Raw genomic sequence first — 25,269 nt, 5'->3', positions numbered from 1 at the left:
TGGATTTAACAAGAACAGCGGTCCAGATTGGAGCAAACTGCAGCGGTTCTACTGCGACATCCAAGCTAACAGCTAATGGTAGAGTAAATGGGACAAGCCCACCGCCATGATCGTAAAGCCATGCTGAAACAGACCGGGAGTGGAACGAGAACATTTTTTTCTGTCACAGAAAGCTTTCAGTGTTGCTCTCTGCACTCATTTGGATTTAGACACATTGTCTGGTTCAGACAAAAGCACCGCTGCGGCTCAGTCACAGCTAATGACTAGCAGGCCTGGTAGAGTCGTTAGCTGGGACACAGCAACTCATTAGCTGTGTACAACAACTAACCCTTTCCCCGTGACTATCACATTGTCATGCCAAAGCGGGGTTTTCTGTCACAGAAAGCTTTCTGTGCTCCTCTCAGCACTAACTGTGATGAAGAAATGCGTTGGTCTGGCTAAGGCTGACCTAACGTTCGGCTAGCAGTCGTTGTATACAAGCACAAGTGACCCTTTCCCCCTTTAACTAGCACACACGCACGCTGAAGCGGTTTGGCAGAAGAGCAAAAACACCCTTTCTGTTACAGAAAGCTTTTAGTGTTGCTGTCTTCGCTTCTTTTAATAAAGAAATGTCCAGTTTTGACAAAGTGCTGCCTTGATTAATTCAGAGCTAACTGCTCCCTCAGTAGCCAGAGTACACAAGATGTTACCCTTTCCCCCTCAACTATCACATAATCATGCCAAAGCAGGTCAGCAGAAGAGTGAAAACAATCTTTCCCAACATGAAAAGCTTATAGGGTTGTTTAATTCTTTGTCATACAGAAATGTGGTCCAGTTCTGGTGAAACGGAGGCCATGCTAAAGCTATACCTGAGTATTTAGGGCAGTGGAGGCAGTCATTAGAGGACTTGCAGCACAAGTAAACCCCGCCCATAGAGCAACTCTGTACGTATGGCTTTAGTGAACACAGTGGAGGCGGCCATGACCGACAGCATTCAGTAAAAGCAAATGCAACTCTGTATTCTATGGCTTACAAATTAGCGTAACTTACTCAGTTACTTACTGTTACTTACTCAGACACAGACATTACCATGTGTAGGGCTGACCTCAGCAGTTTACCAAAAACTATTATTACAACAAAGTGAATATGCAAGCGGCATTAGCAATTTGAGATAAGCTTCTTCATCCTTGTTATAATGGTGATACTTTTATACAGTGATTTTTAATGTAAGTTATTGTATGTACACTATTAAGGGACTTTATGGATTAAGCTTATTTCTGATATAGAGCAGTTTATCATCATATTTTCCGAGATTTTATAGTCTGAGTTGGTTAGCCTCTGTATACTGTCATCTAGCAGCCACTTTTAACCTGGGTTAAGATAGAGACCGAGTATGTACACTTGAAAGCATGATTTTTATTCAGAACTGAAAACAGAAATGCAGGGTCACTCTCAGGTTATTTTGACTCGTCACAGCAAGAGGCCCAGCTGGAATGAGGTTTACATTATGATGGGACCATTAAGGGGCCCCATGCCAGCAAGGCAGCCAGTACGCAACCAGAATCTTGAAAATGGTGCACTTAAGATCCGCTATTAAGAGTATTTTTCCTGCCATTTCTTTACTGTGACATATTATATTGTACGCAGTAAAAGGGGTCTAATGTCAAAACCTGGAGGAACACAGCAATTTTGTTTGTATGTGTGTAATTGAATCCTAATGTAGAGAGCAGATCTCAGACAATTATAATTAGAAGTCAAAAGAAAACAGGACAAGATTCTAAAGGAAGACGTAGTTAAGACAGACGTGTATTATTCAAGAGAGCCTTCAAAATCCTGTAAATGAAAGCAAAAGAAAGCTGTTGGTGCACTTTCTGAATATGAAGGAATTCCTTCTGATGGTTGAGGAAGTGAATGCAGCCCCTTCACAGGAAACAACAACAGGAAACAGAGTCTTGTCCTGACAGCATGGACTCAATGAACCATTTAAGCATTCTGCTATGCCCGAGCTTCCTTGCTGTTTATGTCCTTGTCTTATTTACTTTTGCTGCCATGCCTGGATGTCCAGCCAGCCATAGTTTATCATGTTAGGAATCTGTAAGGCCATTTCATTATTAGCATGTCTGGCTCACACTGGAGGCTTGAACATGACTGTAGTGAATGAGGAACAACTGTAGTTCACTTGATTTAAAAATAGAATATTGACCTAGGTCTCATTTTAGTCAGTGTTAGCAATTTTATGAAGTACATTTACTACTTTTAATTTGACCTTTTACACATAGTGTTATACAATCGTAGTGCACACAAAAATGTAGAAAACCATATCGGCAGTGGCAACACTTCCTAATGTACTGTTTGTGCAACGACTAAAACACAAAGTCTATTAAAAACAATTCAATTCTTTCTACAGTCTATGGAGATCACGCAAGACTTCCGGTCTGAGCCAGCTGGTTGCTCATGCCTACTGCTGCAGTACAGCTTCTACTGCATTCAGAGCGGATAAGTGGACTTATTTTGGCTTCCAAAACATTAAAGACAGCACAGACTTACACAGGAGTCAATTCATTTTTAAGATATGCCACGCCAGAGTGAAATACCTTGACAGCATGACAAACTTGAGCATCATAGTGATAGCGTAGTGGCTAACCGCTAATGTGAAAGGAGCCTGCTAAAGCTATGGCTGATTTTTACTCATGTAACCATAATTACCCAGTCAATACTTTTTTTTTTTTTGTAAGGACCTGCACCGTCGTAGTGTCGTTAAGAATGACAGCTTCCATAATACGTTAAAGAAAAACACTGGCCCGTCACGTCATGTCCTCCTCAGAACACAGTCCATCAGTCCTTAAAGCTGGACATGAGGATCAGTCTTCCTCCACAAGCACCTTGTCATTACATTAGGACATACAAGCTGATGTACCATGAAATATAAAACATTTTACTACATTTACTTTTTATTGATTTGTTTTTCCACTTTTCTTTTGAAAATCCTGAAAGCATTTTAATTCATTACAACAAATGGGAAAAATTCTCGTCTTCAGATTGCACAAAAAAGAGTTCAAACTCTACATGGTGCAGGATCATATATTTTATGATACACCATATATTTTATATTTATATACTGCACATATATTTTATCCATTTTATTAATAACTTAATTATGTTATGTTATATTCCATATTAACTTAAATTTACATATTTATATAAATAAACATACACACCCACATATACATACAAATGTATATATATTTTATATTACAAAAATATTGCAATCTATAGTCTTGCACATAGTATCGCAATTTATCGCAGTATATCACTATCGCACTACGTTTCGTATCGCCAGATTCTTGCCAATACACACCCCTAGCAGAAAGAATATGAAGACTATGTTTAGCATGGTTCATATACTGTACATTCTTGACTGATTACATGTTCACAAAAGTGAAAAGCAGCTTTTCTCCATGTTACATGATAAAATAATTCACTGGTTTCTGTCTGGTTGTCAGATAAGGATGTGATGTGGCTCAAAATCCCCACGAGATGAGCTCCTCTGTCATGCATGATCTTGTTTTCCTTGTTTTACTTCAGGCCACACTACAGGTAATTGCTTGCATCTTTGATATTTTTTCATTAATTTGAGCGCTGGAGCATGCTCTTACAATACATCCTCCTCACACTGTGCAGCTGCAGAGCCTTTTTCTTCAGTCCTACTGGCTCTCTGACTGACACTCTCTCATGCACATATGTCTCTTTTAAAGCATCTGCCCAAGTTTACATGTCTAAAAATACAACTACTTCATGCACTTTGACTAAAGATGCATTATTCAATGCCTCTGCAGAGTAATTAAATCTTAATCAGGGATGGGCTCCTGTCCTCATGGAAGCGTATCTGTCTGTGTGTGTGTTTGTTCCTTTTAGTCTGTCTGTGCGTGTATTTTTTATTTTTTATTTTTTTTCTGAGCACTGTCTCACAGTCCACTGGAGCATTTTTAGACTCTTACGGAGCAAGACGATTTAGGATATCTGTAGAGTGAGTCAAAAGAGTGTAGAGTGCAGAGGAAAACCTTTCTGAAGTAAAAGGTGTGGAGGCTGAACGAGGTTAACCTTAGGTAACTCATTCTGCGGTCAGTGCAGGTGATTTCAAGGTAATTTCAGCACAAAGCCTGGATCACCTCACAGTATTTAGTTTCACTTTTGTGCGTGTCTATTTTAAAATCACCCTGGTTGTTTTCATGCTTTTCCTGCTGAGGCAATTTCAGTGAGACCTGCCTGACACTTGATACTCCTTCTCTTGTTTCATTACATCAACAACAACAGTCTCCGACTAGAAATAGATTGATAATGTTTTTTTTCCCCGTGAATCTGTTAGAATGCATTTAGTTAGTTAGTTTGACAGTTATCCCTCGCTAAGATCAGATTCTCTCAACAATAGAAAGTTTTCTGAATGTAATTTAAGTTTTTCTTAATTTTCTGCCACTTTTTTTCTCTGCTCTTCTAATCAGGCGAGGCAACCATAATGAGGTAAATTTGTCAACACAGCTGTCAGTCATGACGTTACATCTCTTCTTTTTATTACTCTCTTCTTCTTATCTCTTATTCTCTTCTTTTTATTCAGAAAGATGAACACCTGGAGTGTAATGCACCAGCCAGGTGTAAATAAAGTCAGTCTTATCTCCAATGTCTGGCTTAGTTACAACTGACCTTCAGGCTCTACTTTACACAGATTGCATCAAGCCTCTCTGAAAGTGGTCATAGCTTCACCCGATCTTGTCGTGTGAGCTCATGTGAAAGTTCGATGAGAGTCAAGTGTTGCTACGTAACACATCCCTCACATTCTAACTTCAGTCAAATTATCAAATTTGAAAATCACAAACCAAAGCAAAGAAATAATAATTTCTTTGTAGAGCCTAAAAACCACATCTCTTACAGCTGGCATGGTAAGCTCATAGTGTTTTAAAATGCCCAGTGTAAGCCCTGCTCCCCGTTCTTGAATTTAGGATCCTCCTCAATCAAATGAGCTGAATGACTGAAAGGAAACTTTTCTATCAGCTGACTGTCAGAAAAATAGATAACAGATGAGTCTGTCTCTTGTCTCCATGTCTTCTCATCAATAAATCTGTTAACAAATTGTGCTACTTTGTAGGAATGGGCATTAATATGGTATCCTGGGTGATCAAGAAATGCCCACAGTATTGCTTTAATCACCTCTAAGAAGACAGTGGCTGTGGAATGCCAACATTACTAGCACTTGCCAGCAAGTGCCAGTAAAACATGTCCTTTTAAACACGTGGTGGTAATACTGTATACCCCAGTAAAATTTGGAGAAGGTTTGACAGTATTTAAAAACAGCTACAGCCCAGTCCTGCTGCTTTGTGTGGTACCTGTACATTTAGTGACTATTGCTTGGCGTTTTCTGTTCACAATACATTGGATAAACCTGACTTTTAAAGTTATACCTGCTCTGTCCCAGGCTAAAACAAGTTAAACCCAGGCAAAATTTAAACAAACTTTAAGTCCAGTTGGTGCAGTTTAACTTTCAGTGGGCTGTAACTTCCAGATTTAAGTCAGACTTAGTGATACACCCAGGTGAACTTCCATAATATTTGAATATTTATGATGATAAACCAAAGCAACACAATCTGAATTTGACACAAAATGATTTGACTTTAAAGTTTGACCCCTGTTCTGTCTGTTAACATTAAGTGGGCAGGGTTTATGACCTATACTGAAGCCTGTCAAAAGGGGATGTACTCCTGGGCCAGTGCTGTTATGTCCATCTTAATACACAGTTTGTGTGAACCTTGAATTACACTGTCCTTTGCTAGGAGCCATGCTACTTCACTCATCCCTCACAACATCTGCTGCAAATTTTGAGTGAAGATTACTACAGTTTTGAGGTATTTATTCATGTTAACAAGCAGAGCTCATTCTTGTTTTGATTGAGTGGTGACTTCACTTGGTGTGTGTTGTGACCATACTGAATCATCAAACTCAATCTGGACTGCTCTGTTTAAAGGTTTCTAAGACTCCAATTGAAGCTCTGTCGCTATTTTCATCCGTTGACGGGTTACTAGTCAGATAATTGCCTCTACTTGGGATATTTTGCTCCATGTTTTGGCTCTAGTTGTAGTCCCCTCTCTCTGCATCGTTTTGACCCACTGTACTCTCTACATGTGTTAGCCTCTTGTCCTGTGCCTTCATGGTTTTGTGCTGACATCGTGCCCGTGCTTGCACCTTAAACTAAGCAGAAAATGTGTTGACTGTGCTCCTTTCTCTGAGGACCAGGCTCTGCGGAATATCTGGTCTCTGGTGTAATCTGTGCACGCTCTAGTCCTTATGAGAATGACCCTGAAGTTCATCGTGGCTGTTACTCATTCGCAGCCGTCCACACATACACACATGCTGCTCACGCCTCACATCCTCGCTCCAAGGTCTCCTCATCAGCAAGGACAGACTGTACAGGTTCTCTGTGCAGTGATTCAGGCTTCGGCTGTATTCCATTCATGCCTCTGATTGCCTTGTCAAGCTTGGATGGATAATGGCTCCCCATCTATGATAATGTACAATACACAAGATAAGCTCGATTTACTGTACAATCTGTTGAAGCAAAGTGTTGCTCAGGAACTGAATGTCCCTCGCTAATTCAGCAGGAACATGATCGGTACTGGAGACATTAAGTTTGAGCTTTCTCATGTGGTTCTTTCCTGTCCATATTGAAAATAAGGATACACTGATTCTTTTCATAATCCAGTTATTAGTTTAGATTAAAACAGTGGCAAATGCTCATTGTCATCTCCCAGAGGTCAAGGTAAGACTTCAAATTGTGTTTTAGAATAAACTTTTTAGTTTACTCCTGTACATCGCAAAGAACAAAAAATCCAGATCTACATTTCATAAGCTTGATATCAATAAATGTATGTTTTTACAGCTTATAGCCAATCATGTTATATATTCGTTAACAATCAAAAACAAAAGGCTTTGTGTCACTTAATAATCAACTGTGAAATTTGACCTCGCCTTGTGTTTCACAAGTGGTATTTTTAATTTGAAAAAACTTCCTTGACTTAGAACAGAACAGGACCTGCAATAAAAAGGAGTATCCTCTACAGCAAAGACTGATAAGATGTCCAATAGAATGATGTGTTGACTATGTCTCCTTTTCCACTCACAGGAAGGGAAATATTTACTGCCAGTTAAGCACTTAACATGTCAATAGGTGTTGTAGTTCGTATGCTGTAGCATCAGTGTTGTCATGGATCCAGAGTTTTACACCACGGTAAGAGTCTTGAAAAATGTAATAATATCAATTCCTTTTGCAATGCCATGGCAACAAAAATAGAAGTCCTGGACACCTAACATCAGGAAATTTCTTGCTTTTGATTCTCCAGAAATTGCAAGCAAACTCCTACACAATAAAGTGTATTTTAGACTGTGTCACCTCTGCTCTCTGTTTGTCAGAGACATAAGCGTAACCTTTCCAGCCTTATAGTCTAATTCACAGTGCCAATTCAAGCTGTGATATTTACACCCTGGTGACTTTTGCCCTCACTGTGAACGTTGTAAAGGTGTAAAGAGGGGGAGAGGTGGCCCCACCGTGAACCCCTGTCTTCGGAGGTAGTAGCAGAGGTTAAACTGGATCAGTGGATGCAGCAGGGAAGCTTAACACTGTGTGTGCATGTCGGACTGCATATATGTGAGGCTCCCATCTTGCTTTGCACTCTAGTCGTCCTGCTAAACTGAACAAAGTGTGAATTGACAGACAGGGGCATGCAATATGAAGGTCACATCAGGTCAAGCATGGGAGCATAGCTGGTTTGGCTGCCCTGGAAGTCTGGTCCAACCCACCAGTTTCTGTGCAGTATGTGGTGAGATAGATCAGGCCCGGGAAAGAATGCCAGGTGCTCGTAGAAGCGCAGCTCCCATATCTAGCCCGGGAGACCTCCACTGGGAGGCAGCAAGGAGGCATCCTGATCCAATGCCTGATCCACCTTAACTGGCCCCTTTTGATGGAGCAGTGGCTCTACTTCAAGATCCCTCTGGATGTCCAAGCTCCTAACCCTAACTCTAAGGCTGAGCCCAGACACCCTCCTGAAGAATCCCATTTCAACTGCTTGAACCCGTGATTTTATTCTTTTGGACATTACCCACAGTTCAAGATTATAGGTTAGGGTTGGAACATAGATCAACTGGTAAATTGAAAGACTTAACAAGAGATGCCTGCCAACTCAGGTGACAGGCAAGGGTGGAGGCCTAGGCATACTGACCCCTGGCAGCGCAGACTGGTTTTAGGAATGTGGAATCTAAATGTTAAGATAAGATAAGATGTACTTTATTGTCCCAGAGGGGAAGTTTGCCCTGGGCAGTAGTGCAACCTACACAGATCAAAACATACACTGACTTGCAAACATCAAGATTTAAGAATAAAATACAGAGTCTGTAATACTATATAAGGTGCTTAAGAGTATCCAACATCATAAGAGTTCATACAGTAAATACTGACAATTCCAACTTCCATACTACAAGAAAAGCACTGAATATACACGCAATAAAAGGACATTGCACATTACCAGCTAGACTACCTACCACACAGAGTGCTCACATGCAAGCAAGTGCCAGGAAGGTAAAGCACTTATACTTGTTTCAAGGTGTAAAGATGCAGGAGCTTCATTATTGCATTGTTATAGTAATACGACATGAAAACACTTCAAGACATACGAAAACAACTTGAAAAACCTTGAGTTTTTGTGACTACTGAATTTGAATAGACTCCCTTTGCTCCTTCTCTTTTGATCACAGCAGCTTTGGATGGAAATATGGCTATGGATCTGCAGTTTTTTTAAGACTTTGGTCATTTTGATATTATCAGTGATGAAAATAAAGGAGATTGTTACATTTTAAAACATGCTGTATAAACACATCTTAGTAGGCAATAGGGGTGAGGGAAAAAATCAATACAGCATAGTATTGCATAGTATCATATTTTCCGCCAAGTAGCAATTTTTTTTAAATTATTTGCTAATATGAACTGAAGTCTATGATACTGGATAAATAGCACCAGTTGCTTTTCTGTCCACTCAGTGATGCTGTGGTGCCCTTTGACCAGTGAGGTCAGCAGAGGTGACGGTCATACAGCAGGAAAAGGTTAGTACAATCAATAAGGCAGAACCAGGGAAAGGACAATAGGAATGCAAGCAGGGCACGAACAACATGGACACGACACATGGGGTTTGCAAGGAGTGCCGCATTAAAATAAAACACTGAAATGAGGGTAACGCTAATCCTAATCAGCTAAGCAGTTGAAACAATGTTATAGATAGCAATATATTTTCATATATGGTATAGCAATACTCTGTGTATTGCAAAATGTCTGAAATCGCAATAATATCGAATCATGGCATAAGTATGGTGTTTATACCATATGGTGGGAGCACTAGTGATTCCCACCATACGATAGGCATGTAGGGGATTCTCTTGTCTGCTGCTGAAACAAGCTATGTGTTTTGCCACTCTAGCTCAGAATTTATTTTTAATGACTAATGGTGTTTCCTTCTACTTTAAAGGTGTGGGCGCTGGGCGCTTGCCAGACTGGATGAGGTGAGAACTGAGAAGGAAACCCACCAAGAAGAAAACACCACCTGGGACTGCTGAGAAGGACCTCCGTGCAGGTGAGGACTGATAGAAGAAGAATTTTTCATGGCTCAACACAAATTTTACATTTCAAACAGAGTCAAAGTTATATATCAAGACTGCAGAGTATTTCTAAGTTCAAGAGAATGATATCCTGATAAACAACATTGAGGTCATTGAACAAACTATAAAGCTGAGCTGTAAATCGAGCCTGTGATATGATTTGCTTATAATTTTATTATTTCCACTAATACCTTACTGCCAAAACACAAAATTCCGCCTGGCATTGAATGCAGGAACATTTACATTTTATGTGGTAACGTGAGACTATAAATCAGACTAACCTTCAGTCATTGTTGTGTTGGTGGGCCTAACTTGATGAAGCACCAGTGGGGGGTTCTCAGGTGGTGTGGGGGCCATTAAAGGTTGTGTCATAGAGTAGAAAGTATTGATATTGTCACTACCTGATGTTTGCATGTACAGTGCATGGGTCTGTTGTGAAAGTTGGCAATGTTGCTGGGGTTGTAGTGGCAACTTAGGGCCATGTAGTGGCTTGTATGTAATCAGTAAGGCGTAAGCATGGGGATTAGTGGGCCAAGGTGTGTGTGTTAGATAGTAGATGAGTGCATCTCTCATGCTGCTTTTACTCTAGTCTAATAGTATCCTGCAATGTAGCCTAAATGTGATAGATGGCAAAAAAGATGCCCTTACAATTTGTTATCATATCTGTGACCAAATCCTAAGATTTTTTTGTGATTTTATCAGCTGGGATTGAAAGGGGCTCTGTTTGGTTTCAGCTTTCTAATGTTTGCAGCTTGGCTTTGCTTTAAAATGTGATGATTGTGCTACTTTGGGGTTTTGGAATTTAATTTGGAAGTGGCAAGAGAGTTAAAGAAGATGTCAGCTGCATCTAATCCCTGAGACCTGAGCTTTTGTTTGAAATGCACTTTAAACTTTTCCTGCTTATTTGGGATCGTTGATAAGTTTAAAAACGTAACCTTATCTTTGAACAGGAATTAGTTTTGGCCAAGAATGATGCCCACAAATCTCCTGAAGGTCCTGTTTCTGCAGAAAATGCAGCACTGGAAAGGTTTTAGAGCTTATGTTTTGTGCAGGTCAGATGGGCAGTTGTTGGGGCTTTTGAGTCAGTTAGAAATAGTTACAGCCATTGGAAAAAGTGCTAGGGGGACACAAGAACTTGTTCAGGCCAGGCAGAAACAAAATCTCTATTAAAAGCTCTGAATTTATTGGAAATTTTCTTCTCCAAAATCCACACAAAGTCCCTTAAATATCAAAGAAACTTAAATACAATGAGATATTAACCAAAGGTGTGACTAAATATAAGCAGCACCTCTTCCTTTAATATTGCTCTTTCATGTTTTGCAATACCAGAATGCTTCTGTGCAGTTTGGGCTCAGGATAAAAGGTTAAGGTCGAGGGGAGAGACTCGCATAATTCACTCTGTAGCATTTCTAATCAAAAAAGATCTGTCTGTCCATACTAAGAAAGACCCACAATTAAATTTTTATCATCTTTCTTGCCCTGCAGTGATGACAGAACAGAGGTTGCTTATCAGGGAAATGCTAAGCAGGAGCAAAAGTATGGTAGAGGGGTTGTTTCTACTTAACCAAATCACATTGAAATGAATGGGAGTCAAAGATATGAAAAGGAGATATGAGCCAGGACTGTACAGTCATGGACGAAAGTATTGGCACCCCTGGAATTTTTCCAGAAAATACACCATTTCTCCCAGAAATTGTTGCAATTACAAATGTTTTTGGTATACATGTGTTTATTGCCTTTATGTGGATTGGAACAACACAAAAAATTTGAAGAAAAAAAGACAAAATTGACATAATTTTACACAAAACTAAAAAAAATGGGCTGGACAAAATTATTGGCACCCTCAACTTAATATCTGGTTGCACATCCTTGGAAAAAATAACTGAAACCAATCTCTTGCTTTTACCATCAACAAGCTTCTTACACCTCTCAACTGGAATTTTGGACCACTCTTCTTTTGCAAACTGCTCCAGGTCTCTCAGATTTGAGGGGTGCTTCTTGCAACAGCAATTTTCAGATCTCTTCATAGGTGTTCAGTGGGATTTAGATCTGGACTTTTTGAGGTATGTTTTAGGTCATTGTCCTGCTGGAACACCCATGACCTCTGACACAGACCCAGCTTTCTGACACTAGGCCCTACATCGCGGCCTGGAATTTTTTGATAGTCTCTAGATTTCATGATTCCTTGCACACAGTCAAGGTACCCAGTGCCAGAGGCAGCAAAATAACCCCAAAATGTCTTTGAACCTCCACCATGTTTGACTGTAGGTACTGTGTTCTTTTCTTTGTAGGCCTCATTCTGTTTTCTGTAAACAGTTGAATGACGTGCTTTTCCAAAAAGCTCTACTTTAGTCTCATCTGTCCACAAAATGTTCTCCCAGAAGGATTGAGGCTTACTCAGGTACATTTTTGCAAACTCCAGTCTGGCTTTTTTATGTCTCTTTGTCAGTAGTGGGGTCCTCCTTGGTCTCCTGCCATAGCGCTTCATCTCATTCAGATTACGATGTATGGTCCGAGCTGACACTTTTGCGCCCTGCGTCTATAGGACAGCCTGAATTTATGTGGAAGTTGACTGAGGATGTTTATCCACCATTCCAACTATCCTGCGTTGCATTCTTTTGTCAGTTTTTCTCTTCCATCCACGTTCAGGGAGATTAGCCACAGTTCCATGGGTTCTAAACTTCTTGATTATATTACGCACAGTGGACAAAGGAATTTCAGGATCTCTGGAGATGGTCTTGAAACCTTGATATTGTTCATATTTTTCCACAGTTTTGCTTCTTAAGTCCTCAGACAATTCTTGGCTCTTCTTTCTCTTCTCCATGCTTGGTGTGACACACAGGCACACAACACAAAGGCTGAGTCAACTTTTATACATTCTAACTGACTTCAGGTGTGATTTTTATATTGCCAGCACCTGTTACTGCCACAGTTGACTTTAAATGAGCATCACACCCTTGAAATAAAACGATTTACCCACAATTTTAAAAGGGTGCCAACAATTTTGTCCAGCCCATTTTTTGTTTTGTGTAAAACTGTGTCAATTTTGTCTTTTTTCTTAGGATTTTTTTTGTTGTTACGATGCACATAAAGGCAATAAACACATGTATACCAAAAACATTTGTAATTCCAACAATTTCTGGGAGAAATGGTGTATTTTCTGGAAAAATTCCAGGGGTGCCAATACTTTCGTCCATGACTGTATATACTCTGTTGTATTAAGGATATGCTCCCCCTGTTTCCAGGTTCACACGGCCGTCGGCAGGGTGGAGCTTCCTGACCCATGGAGAATTATTTCCAGGCCGAAGCCTTCAACCTGGACAAGGTGCTGGACGAGTTTGAGCAGAACGAAGGTGAGCTACTGGGTTAGAGACGAGACAGGGACAAACAGTGAGTCACTGTTTGAGAAAAGACAGATGGGACAAGGTGCAGCTGTGGGATTTTAGCTTCAGAGAGGCGGTGGCTAGAATGCTGTTACATAACCTTCGAGTAAATCATCAAGGTGCGCAGACAATCAGCCTACACCCAGTGAGTCTGAGGAACATTTACAGGTGGTGATTGAGGGTGTGCAGAGAGGGAATTGCTCTAATTGGATTATCAATTTCCCCCGGGCTTGTGTGAAACTGTGTAATTGGTGCAAGACAAGAAGCTTTTTAATCTCCACATTTCCACTCAAATCAAGTGGAGCAATTTTGTTCTGGCCTTTTTGAAACATAGATTCTTTTCTGTGTTTACTTATGATGATTTGTAAAGTAAACAGTGTATTACTGAGCTGTGTTCCTGCACACTCCCAACTGTCAGGAGCAAACAGTCTGCTTATCATAGAGAAAAGACTGCTCCTCCTCTGGATTTATGGCAGATGACCCCAGAAAAAATCCTTTCCCCCACACACAGCATCTTTTAGTGGGCTCAGTGTGTGTTTTGGCTGTGAGTGATTATCTGTGTATACTGTGCCAGAGATCCAGCTTGGCAGATTAACTGTGTGTGAGTTTGTGTGTTTGAACCTGCTACAGCACACATACTAAAACAGCTTAGTATGAATTCCTTTGGAGGGAGGAGAGCACTGTACAGTCGCTGACATGGCTGTGCGAGAAAATCGTTTTGAATAAATATAAGAAGAATTTCCGCTCCTTTTACGCAGCGTTCATGTGCCAGCCTGACTGATGGCTCCCAGTGGTGGCTGAGCCGTTTGGCCCACTTTCTCAGAATTTCCCAGTCCATCCACACACTAATTTCCCACTCCACGCCAACCTCATTTCTCAGTTTGTTCCCTGGTTTTGTTTCTGGTATTTTTAGCTCTTTCGATTACCTGGGAATGAGTATCTTAGTATCAGTTCTCTGCAGCAGTTCATTTGAGGTTACCTGCCACACTGCTGAAGGTTCATGATCTTTTTGCTTAAAAACCTTTTCCTTTTTAGTTTAAAGTCTACAGTTTGACCAGAAAACATGAGTAGTGTGAGAAAACATAAGTAATATCGTTTAATAGGGGTGGGTCAATATCAGTAAAGCAGTAGATGGTTATCATGACTTGTGTGATATAAAATTATTCTGAAGATCCAGCCAAATATTAATATTTCCTTTAAAAAACAGAGCCACCTGAAGAGATTTCTCTGACCCCTTTCACTTGTTGCAATTTTGCCATGTTGTCTTGCTATGTGTAGCCTGATGCTACAGTTGAGAAAATTCTTCTTTAATAACATTTATCTGCACTCAGTACCCCATCATGACAAAGTGAAAGCAGATTTTTAGGAATTTTCTCAAATTCATTAAAAATAAAAAAAAAACTGATATCTCACATTTACATGAGTATTCAGACACTTTTCAAAAACACTTGAAATTTAGCTTAAGTGCCTCCCATGTCTACTGATTTTTGCTGAGATGTTTCTGCTCTGTCATTGGTGTCTACTTTGTTAAATTGGATTGATTGGACATTATTTGGAAAGGCACACACCTCAAAAGCCTCCACTTGAAAGCCAAGTGGGCTTTCATGTGTTTTGTACTGAGGAGAGCCATCTAACTGCTCTGCCATAAGCCCAGATCAATGTAGGGCTGCAGTGCTGGTTGTCCTTCTGGAACTTTGTCCCATCTCCACACAGGATCTCTGGAGCTCAGTCAGAGTGACCATCATGTTCTCAGTCACCTCTCTTATTAAGGCCCTTCTCACCTGATTGCTCAATTTGGCTGGGCAACCAGCTCTTTGAAGAGTCCTGGTTCTGCCAAAATTCTGCCATTTGAGAAATATGGAAGCCACTTTGCTCTTGGGAAACTCTAGTGCAACTGAATTTGCTGTATTCTTCCCCAGATCTCTTAGTTTATTTAATCATGTCCAAACAAGTTAATTTAACACAGGTGAACTCTAATCAAGATGTAGAAACATCTCTGCAATGATCAAAAGAAATGGAAGGAGCCTGTTCTTGCAAAGGGAATAATTAGGTAAAAGTGATATTTCAGCTTTTAATTCTGATAACTATGCAAACATTTCTTAAATTCTGTTTTCACATTGTCATGATGGGTTACATTAATGAGAATGAAAATGACTTTCTTTCAACTGTAGCATCAGGCTGCAACATGATAAAATATAAAAAAGTGAAGAGGGTCTAAACTCTCTGAACACAGACGCTGAAGTCCTCATGCACTGGTCGCAGGATCGATTCCTGGTCATGGCACTTTTTGGTGCATGTCTTCACCCAGTCCCCTCCCAATGTTTCCTGTCTGTCTCTAGCAGTCTTGTTTAGAAAAATAGATTCACTACATTTTTTTTAAATCGCAGATAGTTCTTTTGCTGTTGGATTGTGATTATAAAAAGGATTTTTAAGAAAATAAGTAAAAAAGGCAAATTAATTTGGTTGGCTGTAAATATACTGGCATGGCCCATTAATATTCATAACTGTTTCATTGTAAAGAACATCATGCATTCACTGTACTGGAATTTACCTGTTCCTCTAGTTGTGGCTAGTGGTCTATACTTAGAAATAGACACAAAATAAGACAAACATTTGAATCTACCATGAATGATAAATAAATTATTTTTCATTTGAATACATAATGCAGTGAGAAAGTAAAGGCCATTTCTTTGGCTTTTGAATGCAAATGCACTTTTAACAGCAACAGGTTCAACAGTAAAAAACAAAATTCATCTGCCTTTTTGAGAGCTACAAACAGCACTGTATGAACAGTGCACTCTGTAGTGCACAAATAATAGAAAAGGTACATCTGTTTATTCTGCTTTAAACTGTACAAATTTATTTGTACATCCCAGCAATTTGTTCGGCTGATGTATCATCTGTAAATATCAGCAGAAATATTCATATGTTGACATTGATATCATACCAATTGTCATGCATCTCTGTTTATCAGGCTATTCTTTGGTTAATCAAATATTGTGATGTATCATTATATGACTGTCTTGCAATGTCTCAGTTATCAAAGAATCCCTGTTATGACATTATTGTTACAGTGAGCCATGTATCATTTTTTCTGCTTTATATCATATCGTACCAAATCATATCAAATACACTCATATCATGAGTTACCCTGTCTTTTCCACCCTACTGTTCAAGGAAAATGAATGCCGACCTGACACAAAGTGGTCATTCAAGCAATTGCATCATTAGACATTTTTTTAGAAATGTTGGAATAAAGTCATGATAGCAGTTGCGCCCTCCATCATCTTGATGGAAGTGAACTTGGCTTTAAACCTAGTTAGAGCATGTCTGAAATCTGTCCTTTTCTCATCAATCAATGGTCTCTCCAGCGTCAAACAGAAAGCAGCAAACTGCATAGATCGTAAACATGGAAGGGGCTCCAGGGAGGCACAAGCGACTGCATGCATAAGGGCTGCTGTCACTGTGTCCCAGATGAACGTGATGCAAGAGCTGGACACTCATGTTGCTTACTGTTGGAACACAGTGCAAGCCAAGTGTTGCTCAGTTTTGGTGAACAAATGAATTGGGCAATACAGAGGGCCAAAATACCCTGTAATGCTAACTCGGTTAACTTTAATAGTTTGGGTAAAAGGCTGCTTTTGTTTGGTCTCCATTGTCCATTTATTCTGCAGATTCTTTTCTAACAGGAGGACAATTGACATAATCTCAGCAAGAATCCTATTAAGTTCTCCAAAATAGTAACCCTGTGCGGCACAATTTTATGACTGAATGTGTCTTTATTTGAGAGAACATCTCACAAAAGCCTGTTAAAGGTTTTGTGATGTACGTAATAATAAAACAAAGTGATATCTGTATTATAATCTGTTTCCTCTCTTCTCTGTCTGTTAGATGAGGCTGACAATCCCATTCTCTCAGATGCCAAGTGGACCCAGATTCTGGCCCCACCAGCCCATCTGCTATCTTTGAACCCCGCCCTGGCCCACGCAGACCTCAGCCCCCGGGAGAGTCCGCTGCCCTTCAAGACTCTCCCCGACTCTTCCTCCAGTGCCTCCCCGGGGGCCAACCCCAAAAGACACCCTGGTCCTGAGCCTCCATCTTGGGCTGAGGAGAGGCCGGCAGACGTCCACAGCCCACCTCTCCCCCAGCCCAACATCGGCAAACTGGTGGGCACAGATGACCTCTCACCGCCTCCAGTGACGGCCAGTAATACTGTGGAGAACGGCTGCCCCGCCAGCCCTGCTATCCCACAACTTGATGGGCTCAGAGAGGAGATAAACTCTCTCTTGGACAACAAGCCTGGTACTTCTGACCAGGAGGGTAAACCACAGCAGGAAGAGAGAGTTGCCTCAGTAGGAGGAGGAGAAGGTGGCTCTGATGTCAGTCACACTCACTTTACCTTTGAAGTTGGATTAGAGCAGGAAGAAACTAACTCACAGAAAATTCATCCAAATGTGGAGGCAACATTACAAAATGGGGACAGTGTCAAAGCGGAAACTGTTACAGCTTTTGTATCTTTGGAAAATGGGCAAGAAGAACAAACTGCAGACGTAAAGGAAGAGCATGATAGTCTCCTAAATAGAGGAAGGGACATTCAGACTGCTTGTGAGGTGGAAAGGAATGGAGTATCTCCTTCTGACAGTGTCGGAGTGGAGGAGAAGGAATGGAGATGTGGTGTGGATGGACAGATAGACCAGCTAAGAAGCCTTCCCAATGGTCTGGAGCTGGAGAGCAGTGGCCATTCAAAACTTGAGGAGAAAGATGAGGAGGACGAGGGATTTTCTCCCTCTCCTGTTCCCTCTAAAGAGGACTCTGTCACTGAGGAAAAGGAAATGGAGGAGAGCAAGCAAGAGAACGGTGAAGGAGGAACAGCTGGGTCAGGTAGCATGCAACCAAAACTCAACAATAACCGTCTGCAGCCAGTCAGCGTACCCTACGGAGGGGCACGACCGAAGCAGCCGGTCAGCCTCAAGCTCCAGATCCCACAGCCGCTGTCAGGCCAGGTCCAAAACCAACTCTGCGCGACCACCGTCTGCAAGAACAAAAACCTGGAGAACCAGTGTCGGAGAAGCACGCCGTCTGAAATGACGCACAGTGTGACTGATCAGAGTGCAGCTAGGGTGAACGGGGATGGTGTTGTGCATGCTTCTCCCTTGATGCCATCAGAGAGCCCTGATAATGACCTCCAGGCGGGCCAGCAGGGTGCTTTATGCAGGAAACCTGCCAGTTCTCTGGGTGAGGTCGCCCCTGTGTGGGTTCCTGACTCCCAGGCTCCCGTGTGTATGAAATGTGATGTCAAGTTCACCTTCACCAAGAGGAGGCATCACTGCAGGGCCTGTGGCAAGGTCAGTGGAGAGTTGAGCTACTTTTAAGTGAAAATCTGAACTTAAAACACTGCTGCACACAAAAAATGATTTTATCAATGAGCGTGGTGTTTCTGGGCTTTTATGTGTGGTGCTGGTATCTTTATAGAGAGAAACAAGAAGGTTAACAGCATGAAAATCCACTGATGTGTTTTGATAAATATAACAGTTATACCATAATTATTCACTGACTTAGTAGACTCTTGCGGGTAAAAAAGGTAAATACAATAAAATGGTTTAAAAGCTGTTCTTTGATGATAAATTCAGTTATTATGCAGGTAGCCCACTAGCATTATGGCCACCCACACATGCAGCAGGGTGTCCACACAGTGCTCTACAGTGGTGATGTGGCCGCTGACACTGCACTAGAAAAAAATCTCTGGACTGCGACTTAATTTCCCCTGGTGGTAAACAAACACGCTCTCTGCCACTAGAGCAGGGAGGAGCTGGCTCTGCAGTTATACTGACACCAACACCGCAAACAATAGACACAGCAGCGGGACCCTCAGTGAATCCACTACCACACTGGTAGATACACACAGCAGGTTAAGGTGCTGCTGTGAGGCTCTAAAATTAACAGGATCCCCTGCCCTGTGACTAATGTTCTTCTAAATACATGTTACTACTGGATAATGATGTGCAGGGAGGTGCTGTAGTATATTGCCCTGTACACAGCTGCAACTCATTGAAGCCCCAGCAGAGTAAGAAAAATCAATATCCGTAAAATGTTACATTTGCTGCACACTTACAACAACCTATTTTCAATTCTTCAGCCATAGAGGTTTACAGTCATTTCAAAAATGTTTTTATCCTGTATGATCATATTTGTAGGAAAGTGCTTCATGTGACTTTTTCTTCTCCTTATGGCTGTTTGTTTTAAAGGTGTTCTGTGCAGCTTGCTGCAGCCTAAAGTGCAGGCTTGTGTACATGGACAGGAAGGAGGCTCGTGTCTGTGTCACCTGTCACTCTACTCTAACAAGTGGTGAGCATTACTCTAAGCAGAGATTGGGCTCCTTTACATATACAGATGCATCTCTAAAATTAAAATATCATGTAACAGTTCTTTTTTTAGTTAAATTTCCATAGATTTTAGATTCATCTCATACAACGTGAAACATTTCAAGACTTTTTTGATGACTTACAGCTCATGAAAATCAAAAATCCTCCATTGCAAAATATTATAATATTGTGGAAAAGTCCACAAAAGCTTTCCTGTGCCTTTATTCTCTCACTCTGGTTTGGTTCACACAATTGCAATCATGGGGAAGACTGCTGACTTGACAAATGCCCAGAAGACAATCATCGTCATCCTCCACGAGGAGGGTGAGCCACAGAAGGCCATTCTGGAATGTGCAGGCAGTTCTCAGAGACTGTATCAAAGCATATTCATGGAAAGTTGACTGTAGGGGAAAATGTGGTTAGAAAAGGTGCGCAAGAAACAGGGAAGAATGCAGCCTTCACTGAGTCTGGAGTCGGAGTATTAAGTTACACAACACACAGACATGTCCAGGAAATGAGCTACAAGTGCTGTGTTCCTAGTGTCGAACCAATCCTGAACCACAGATGTCATAAGTTTCTCCCCTGGGCTAAGAAGAAAAAGAACCGTTGCTCAGTGGTCCAAAGTCATGTTTTCAGATTAAAGTAAATGTAGTATTTCATTGGGAAATAAAGGTCCCAGAGTCTGGGGGAAGCACAGAATCAAAGATGCTTGAAGTCCAGTGTGAAGTTTTCATAGTCAGTGATGGTTTCAGGTGCCATGTCACCTGCTGCTGACTCAACACTGGCAGCCATCCACCTGTAGATTTAAGAGACCTTCATTTCTCCATCTGCTGAGATGCTTTATGGGATACTGATTTTCTTTTCCAGCAGGACTTGGCACCTGTCTACAGTAAAACCAACATTACCAGAAACTGGTTTACTGACCATGATGTTTCTCTGCTTGACTGGCCAGCCCATTGGCCTGACCTGAACCCAACAGAGAATCGCTGGAGGAAGATGAGTGACAGGATACTTAACAATACGGCCGAGCTACAGGCTGCTATTAGAGCAACCTTGTGCAAAAGGAGCTCCTACCAAGTATTGAGTGAATGAATGAGCATAATTTTCCTGAAAGTCAACATTTCTGTATTACAAATCATTTTTTAGATTGATGTTTTTTGATAATCTAATATTTTGAGATGGTGAATAACTAAGTCTTAAAATATTTTACTGAGATGAATCTAGAATATATGGAAGTTTAACTTCTTGAGTTAAACCATAGGGAAAAATGAACTTTTTCATGATTTAAAAAAAATTTGAGTTACACCTGTGTATGTTGTAATTTTAGCTACACGTTTTACTTATGGATATGGATAATGCTCTATTCAAAGATATTTAATGACTGAAATTTAAATGAAGAGGTTGCAAATGTATTAAATATAATGGTATGCAAAAAGTTTCAAAAAAGTAAAACCAAGGTTAATACTGACATTTATTCCTTTATTTTTATCTAGGTGGATCTTATAAGACTTAATTTAATTTGAGCCATGTGAAAGCCTAAGTGGTTTAGAGCTTAAATGGAAAGACAAAATGTTGTACAAGTATGATTTTTGCCACTGCAAAAAAAAGTTTTTTATTCAAGAAAGCATTTATGGAGCATTAGGATGTTATAAACTGGTACTTTCATACTGCAGATATTATGCAATGTCATAGGACCAAAAGTATAGGTTTAGTTATCAATATCAATTATCACTGTGCTTCATTTAGGTGTGCCTGCTGGCTACAAGGCCCTTTGTTGTACATTACCCTCATTAATAAAACTAGCAACAACTTTGCTTGTTAAACTCTGACAAGGCAAAATGACTGCAAAAAAAACGATTTCTTTAAAAAAGACAATTTTAACTTTTTATAAAAGGAAATTTTGTTAGGATTTTACAGTTCTAAATTAACAGACCTTTGAAAAACAAAATAATGTGTATGTATCTGTCCAGTTAAGCCCAGCATTTGTTCAGTGAACCTTAAACTAACAGTGCTACACCCGTGTGCATGTTCTGACATTTTACTTGTAATGTTTTGTGTGTCTGTTAGCTCCATCATGGGAGCCACCGGCAGCTGCAAGCAACCAGAGTCCAAACCCCAACAACCCAGCAGAGTACTGCTCCACTATCCCCCCTCTGCAGCAGGCTCAGGCCTCCGGGGTGCTTAGCTCTCCTCCTCCTACTGTCATGGTTCCTGTGGGAGTCCTGAAGCAGCCTGGCAATGAGGGTATGACCTTTAACAAGAATGCATTGTTCTTAAAGCTTAATTTTTCATATTCTGCCATGCACTACAAATATAGAGTAGTATTTTCTTGTACTGTCAAACCTGTGCGTCAAAATGTGTATTTTTTTTTCTCTCACTTTTAGGGTCCCTTTCCCGGGAGCAAAGGAGGGTGTGGTTTGCTGATGGACTCCTGCCCAACGGAGACACGACAGAATCACCTAAACCTCCAGCCTCTAACCCGGCCCCCTCACAGTCACTCTCCACGTTTTCTAACAAATCCTCCACTTCTGAATCCTCAGAGGTACGCTTGGCATGAACACATTCACCCACAGCTAATGCTATTAGGTTAGCTTGTATGGTCATGTTAACTACTCCACAGCGAGCTGAAGGAAACCACAAAGAACTCTTTCTGTGGGATTGTATGTGGTCTACAGGCTGGGTCACTGACTGTAACAAATGGGCTGCAAAAAGAGTTCAAAGGAAACATTCCCTGTTTGCTTAATCAGGATTAGAGACCACAGCAGACTGAAATACTTTAAGAAAAGCCTGTTAAAGTTTGTCCTACAAAATATAACACAACACAGAAGTGAATCTAGCTGTTTATATGGTCATGATATACACTCACTGGAATGGATGATTCATGGACTGGTGAACAGGCTGGCTGTTGAGGCATCTAAATAGCTTGCATGGTGATGCTATGCAGACATAATGTGTTTAAAATGCTCACATGACACCCATATTGGCTTCAAGTCAGTGAGGCATGAATTTGAATTAAACTAAACGTTTCTAATCCAGAGGTGCTCTCAAGAAATTCAGCTCTCCCGCAAAGCCAAAAGTAGGGATTAATATGATATGTAAATCTTTTACTAGAAGTAGGGATGCACAAAATTATTGGCATGATAATTGCAGAAAATACAATTAAGATGGGTGGAGTTTTAAGCAGCTGGTTTATTTTACTGAAAATGAGAATAATTTCTGTTTAATATTTTAAGCACTTTTCTGGAATTTCTTAGTCAACAACCCTGTATTAGCCTCTAAACTCCAAAAACAACTGGACAAATTTCCAATTCCATGTCAAAATTTATGAAACTGTAAATATGAACAATCACCAAAATCAATTTCTCATCCCAAAAAATACCCCAAAGCCATTAGAAATGCTCTATCGCTACTGTGATTTAAATTAATGTACTTTTGGGATACTTTCTAAGTCAAATCACATACATTTTCATCACCTTTATCTTTATCATCACTTTTTTTGGACTTTTTAAAGCCTCGTTCCTCAAATGATAAATGAAAACGTGTGCACTGTTACTGGTAAATGATGGTATATATTAATGTCATACATTTTTTTCAGTAAGAAAAGTTAAGAAATAACACTATTGTATGGCTTGGATTTTCCCTTTGGCTTTACCAATTCTTGGTATTGATAGTTTTCATTTATTGCTGCTGCCATATTTTTGTTTATTCCCATGAATAACTTGTGTTATTTACATTCAGCCAAATGTAAATAAGACACTTTTTAGTAATTACTCTGCTTTCTTCTTATTTTATTTCTTTGAACCATTTTTTGAAGAACACTATTCAAATTCATGTGGCTGATACCTGATGTGCCTTTAACCAGACTGTTGTAGATAACTGACTGCTGGCACTAAACCTCCCACTCTCCTCTCTCCATCCCAGGCATCCCTAACCCCTGTTGCCCCAGTGGGCAGCCCCGTGGGTAGCTCCCTCAGCCTGATCCCGGAGGACGGGCTCCCTCCCATCCTCATCTCCACCGGAGTCAAAGGAGGTACGGGAGGCCACATCACAGGTGCTTGCCCTCATCCTCACCATTCTGCTGCCTCCTCATTGCTCCGTCAGCAGCTGTCTTTGTGCTGTGTTTTTTTTTTCACATGCTTTATCATGGCTCATGTGTCAACCACCCATTGCAAACAGAGGGGAAAGGAGGATTTGTTCACAATAATACAGTTAAGATGTTTAAAAGAATTGTAAAGGTCTCTCCCAGTTCACATGACGTCTTTATCATCCTCACCTCCCCTCTGATTCTTGCTCTGAACATCTCCACTCCGCTCTCATCCTCGCTTCTCTCCTGTCTGTTCATCTAATTTTGCCTCAACTCCTCCCTCCACCTTCTTTCTCCTTTTTCTGCTCCACCCTGAACAACAATGCAGACTATGCAGTGGAGGAGAGGCCGTCAGAGATCGTCCTCATGCAGCAGCTGGAGGAGGGCGGCTCAGACCCCCTGGTCTTTGTGCTCAATGCCAACCTGCTCGCTATGGTCAAGCTTGTCAACTGTAAGTTACTACATCTAGTGTTTTTTTTTTTTGGTTTCAAAACATGGATGAGGAGCATTTATGAGATCATATTAAAACTTCAGGTTGATACCATTTACATAAACTATTGTGTTTTAAGTGTATCTATCCAATTTCCCCCTCTTTTTAAATCATTCATGCTCATGTTTTATTGCCCATGCCAGGAGCTGAATAAGTAACATTTCTGGCTATCTTACTTTCCTTAAGGCCATTGTTAGCCTGGGGGATGCTTGATTCACCTCTCAAAGTCAACCAAATATGAAATTTTTAATTTAATTAACAATTTTGCACCTTTTCCTTAAGTGCACAGAATTACAAGATATGTAACTGAGACTTTTCCTATTGGTTTACAAAATGTATTTAAAGTAGTAAGGAAACTACAGGGCTATCTTCAGGCACTCTTGTTGGTGCCAAGGATACAATTAAAATGCCTTCATTTGTCGGGTAATTTAACACAGTTGTTCTCAACTGGTGGGTCTGGACCCAAAGGTGGGTCGCAGAGCTGTTTCCAGTGGGTCAGGAATGTGTGCCAGCAACAACAATTGTCAGGGAGTCTGTGAAGCCCTTTTAATCTTTTTTTTCTGGGGTTTTAAGTTTCTGACAACAGAAAGAAAACCAAAAAGGGCTTGGCAGAATTTTTTCATGATTAGTCAGGACTTTTCATTGTCAATTTATCTGACATTTTTGAAGAATTTTCCCTGTGGACTTTCTAGGAAACAAAGTAATTTCCCTCGATCTAGGGGAGTTTTCAGTGGCAAATTTTCCCAGAAGCGGTTTGTTATATTCTCTATGGCTTTGGAGAACTCCAGAACTTTCCATGTTTTGGAATTTTACTAGGAATGGGTCCCAGGACCCTCTCATTGGTTTTCTTCTCTTCATTCTGTACTGTCTGAACTCCAACAGCATTGTTTTTCATTGAAGGAATCTGATAGATCAAATAGAAATTCTGGTCGCAGTTGCTCATTCGGGAGTTGGTGTTGGGTCCTGAGGCAACTCCAGTTGAGAGCCACCGATTTAAAGTAATAACACATATATGAACATTAAAGGTGTACATTTTTCAGAGATAGAAACTCACCTTTATTGCTGTGGTATTTTTCATCTGTACTAATTCAAAATTTAATTTTTGACAAATATTTTCATTTTTACTATAAATGCATATTGTTTCCATACATCTGGTATTGGTCTTATGAGCTACTAATAATACATAACAAAGGAAGATAAGGTTACAAGGTGCTTTACAACATACAATAAAACTTATTTGATGCAATCAGTCAGTCATACAACAATAGTAAAACATTAAGAGTG

At 40.5% G+C, this 25,269-nt stretch overlaps 1 protein-coding gene across 4 annotated transcripts in view; it reads left to right on the top strand.

The window, feature by feature from the left end:
* The window catches only part of zfyve9a (zinc finger, FYVE domain containing 9a), a 56,745-nt gene that overhangs the window by 5,940 nt on the left and 25,536 nt on the right, over positions 1-25,269 (top strand). The window contains exons 2-11 of one of the 4 annotated variants that reach the window (XM_041803714.1): positions 4,479-4,497; positions 4,592-4,637; positions 9,537-9,641; positions 12,912-13,019; positions 16,941-18,394; positions 19,295-19,394; positions 21,479-21,655; positions 21,796-21,953; positions 23,333-23,462; positions 23,824-23,946. In XM_041803714.1, the coding sequence (XP_041659648.1) occupies positions 12,950-13,019; positions 16,941-18,394; positions 19,295-19,394; positions 21,479-21,655; positions 21,796-21,953; positions 23,333-23,462; positions 23,824-23,946 (2,212 nt within the window). In that variant the 5' untranslated portion in view covers positions 4,479-4,497; positions 4,592-4,637; positions 9,537-9,641; positions 12,912-12,949. Of the gene's footprint in view, positions 1-4,478; positions 4,498-4,591; positions 4,638-9,536; positions 9,642-12,889; positions 13,020-16,940; positions 18,395-19,294; positions 19,395-21,478; positions 21,656-21,795; positions 21,954-23,332; positions 23,463-23,823; positions 23,947-25,269 lie in introns of all 4 variants that reach the window. The other 3 variants (XM_041803716.1, XM_041803712.1, XM_041803715.1) reach the window with 3 other exon arrangements.

Source organism: Cheilinus undulatus, linkage group 13 (genome assembly GCF_018320785.1).
Source record: "Cheilinus undulatus linkage group 13, ASM1832078v1, whole genome shotgun sequence".
Classification (NCBI taxonomy): domain Eukaryota; kingdom Metazoa; phylum Chordata; class Actinopteri; order Labriformes; family Labridae; genus Cheilinus; species Cheilinus undulatus.
This window is presented reverse-complemented; position numbering and strand designations above follow the sequence as displayed.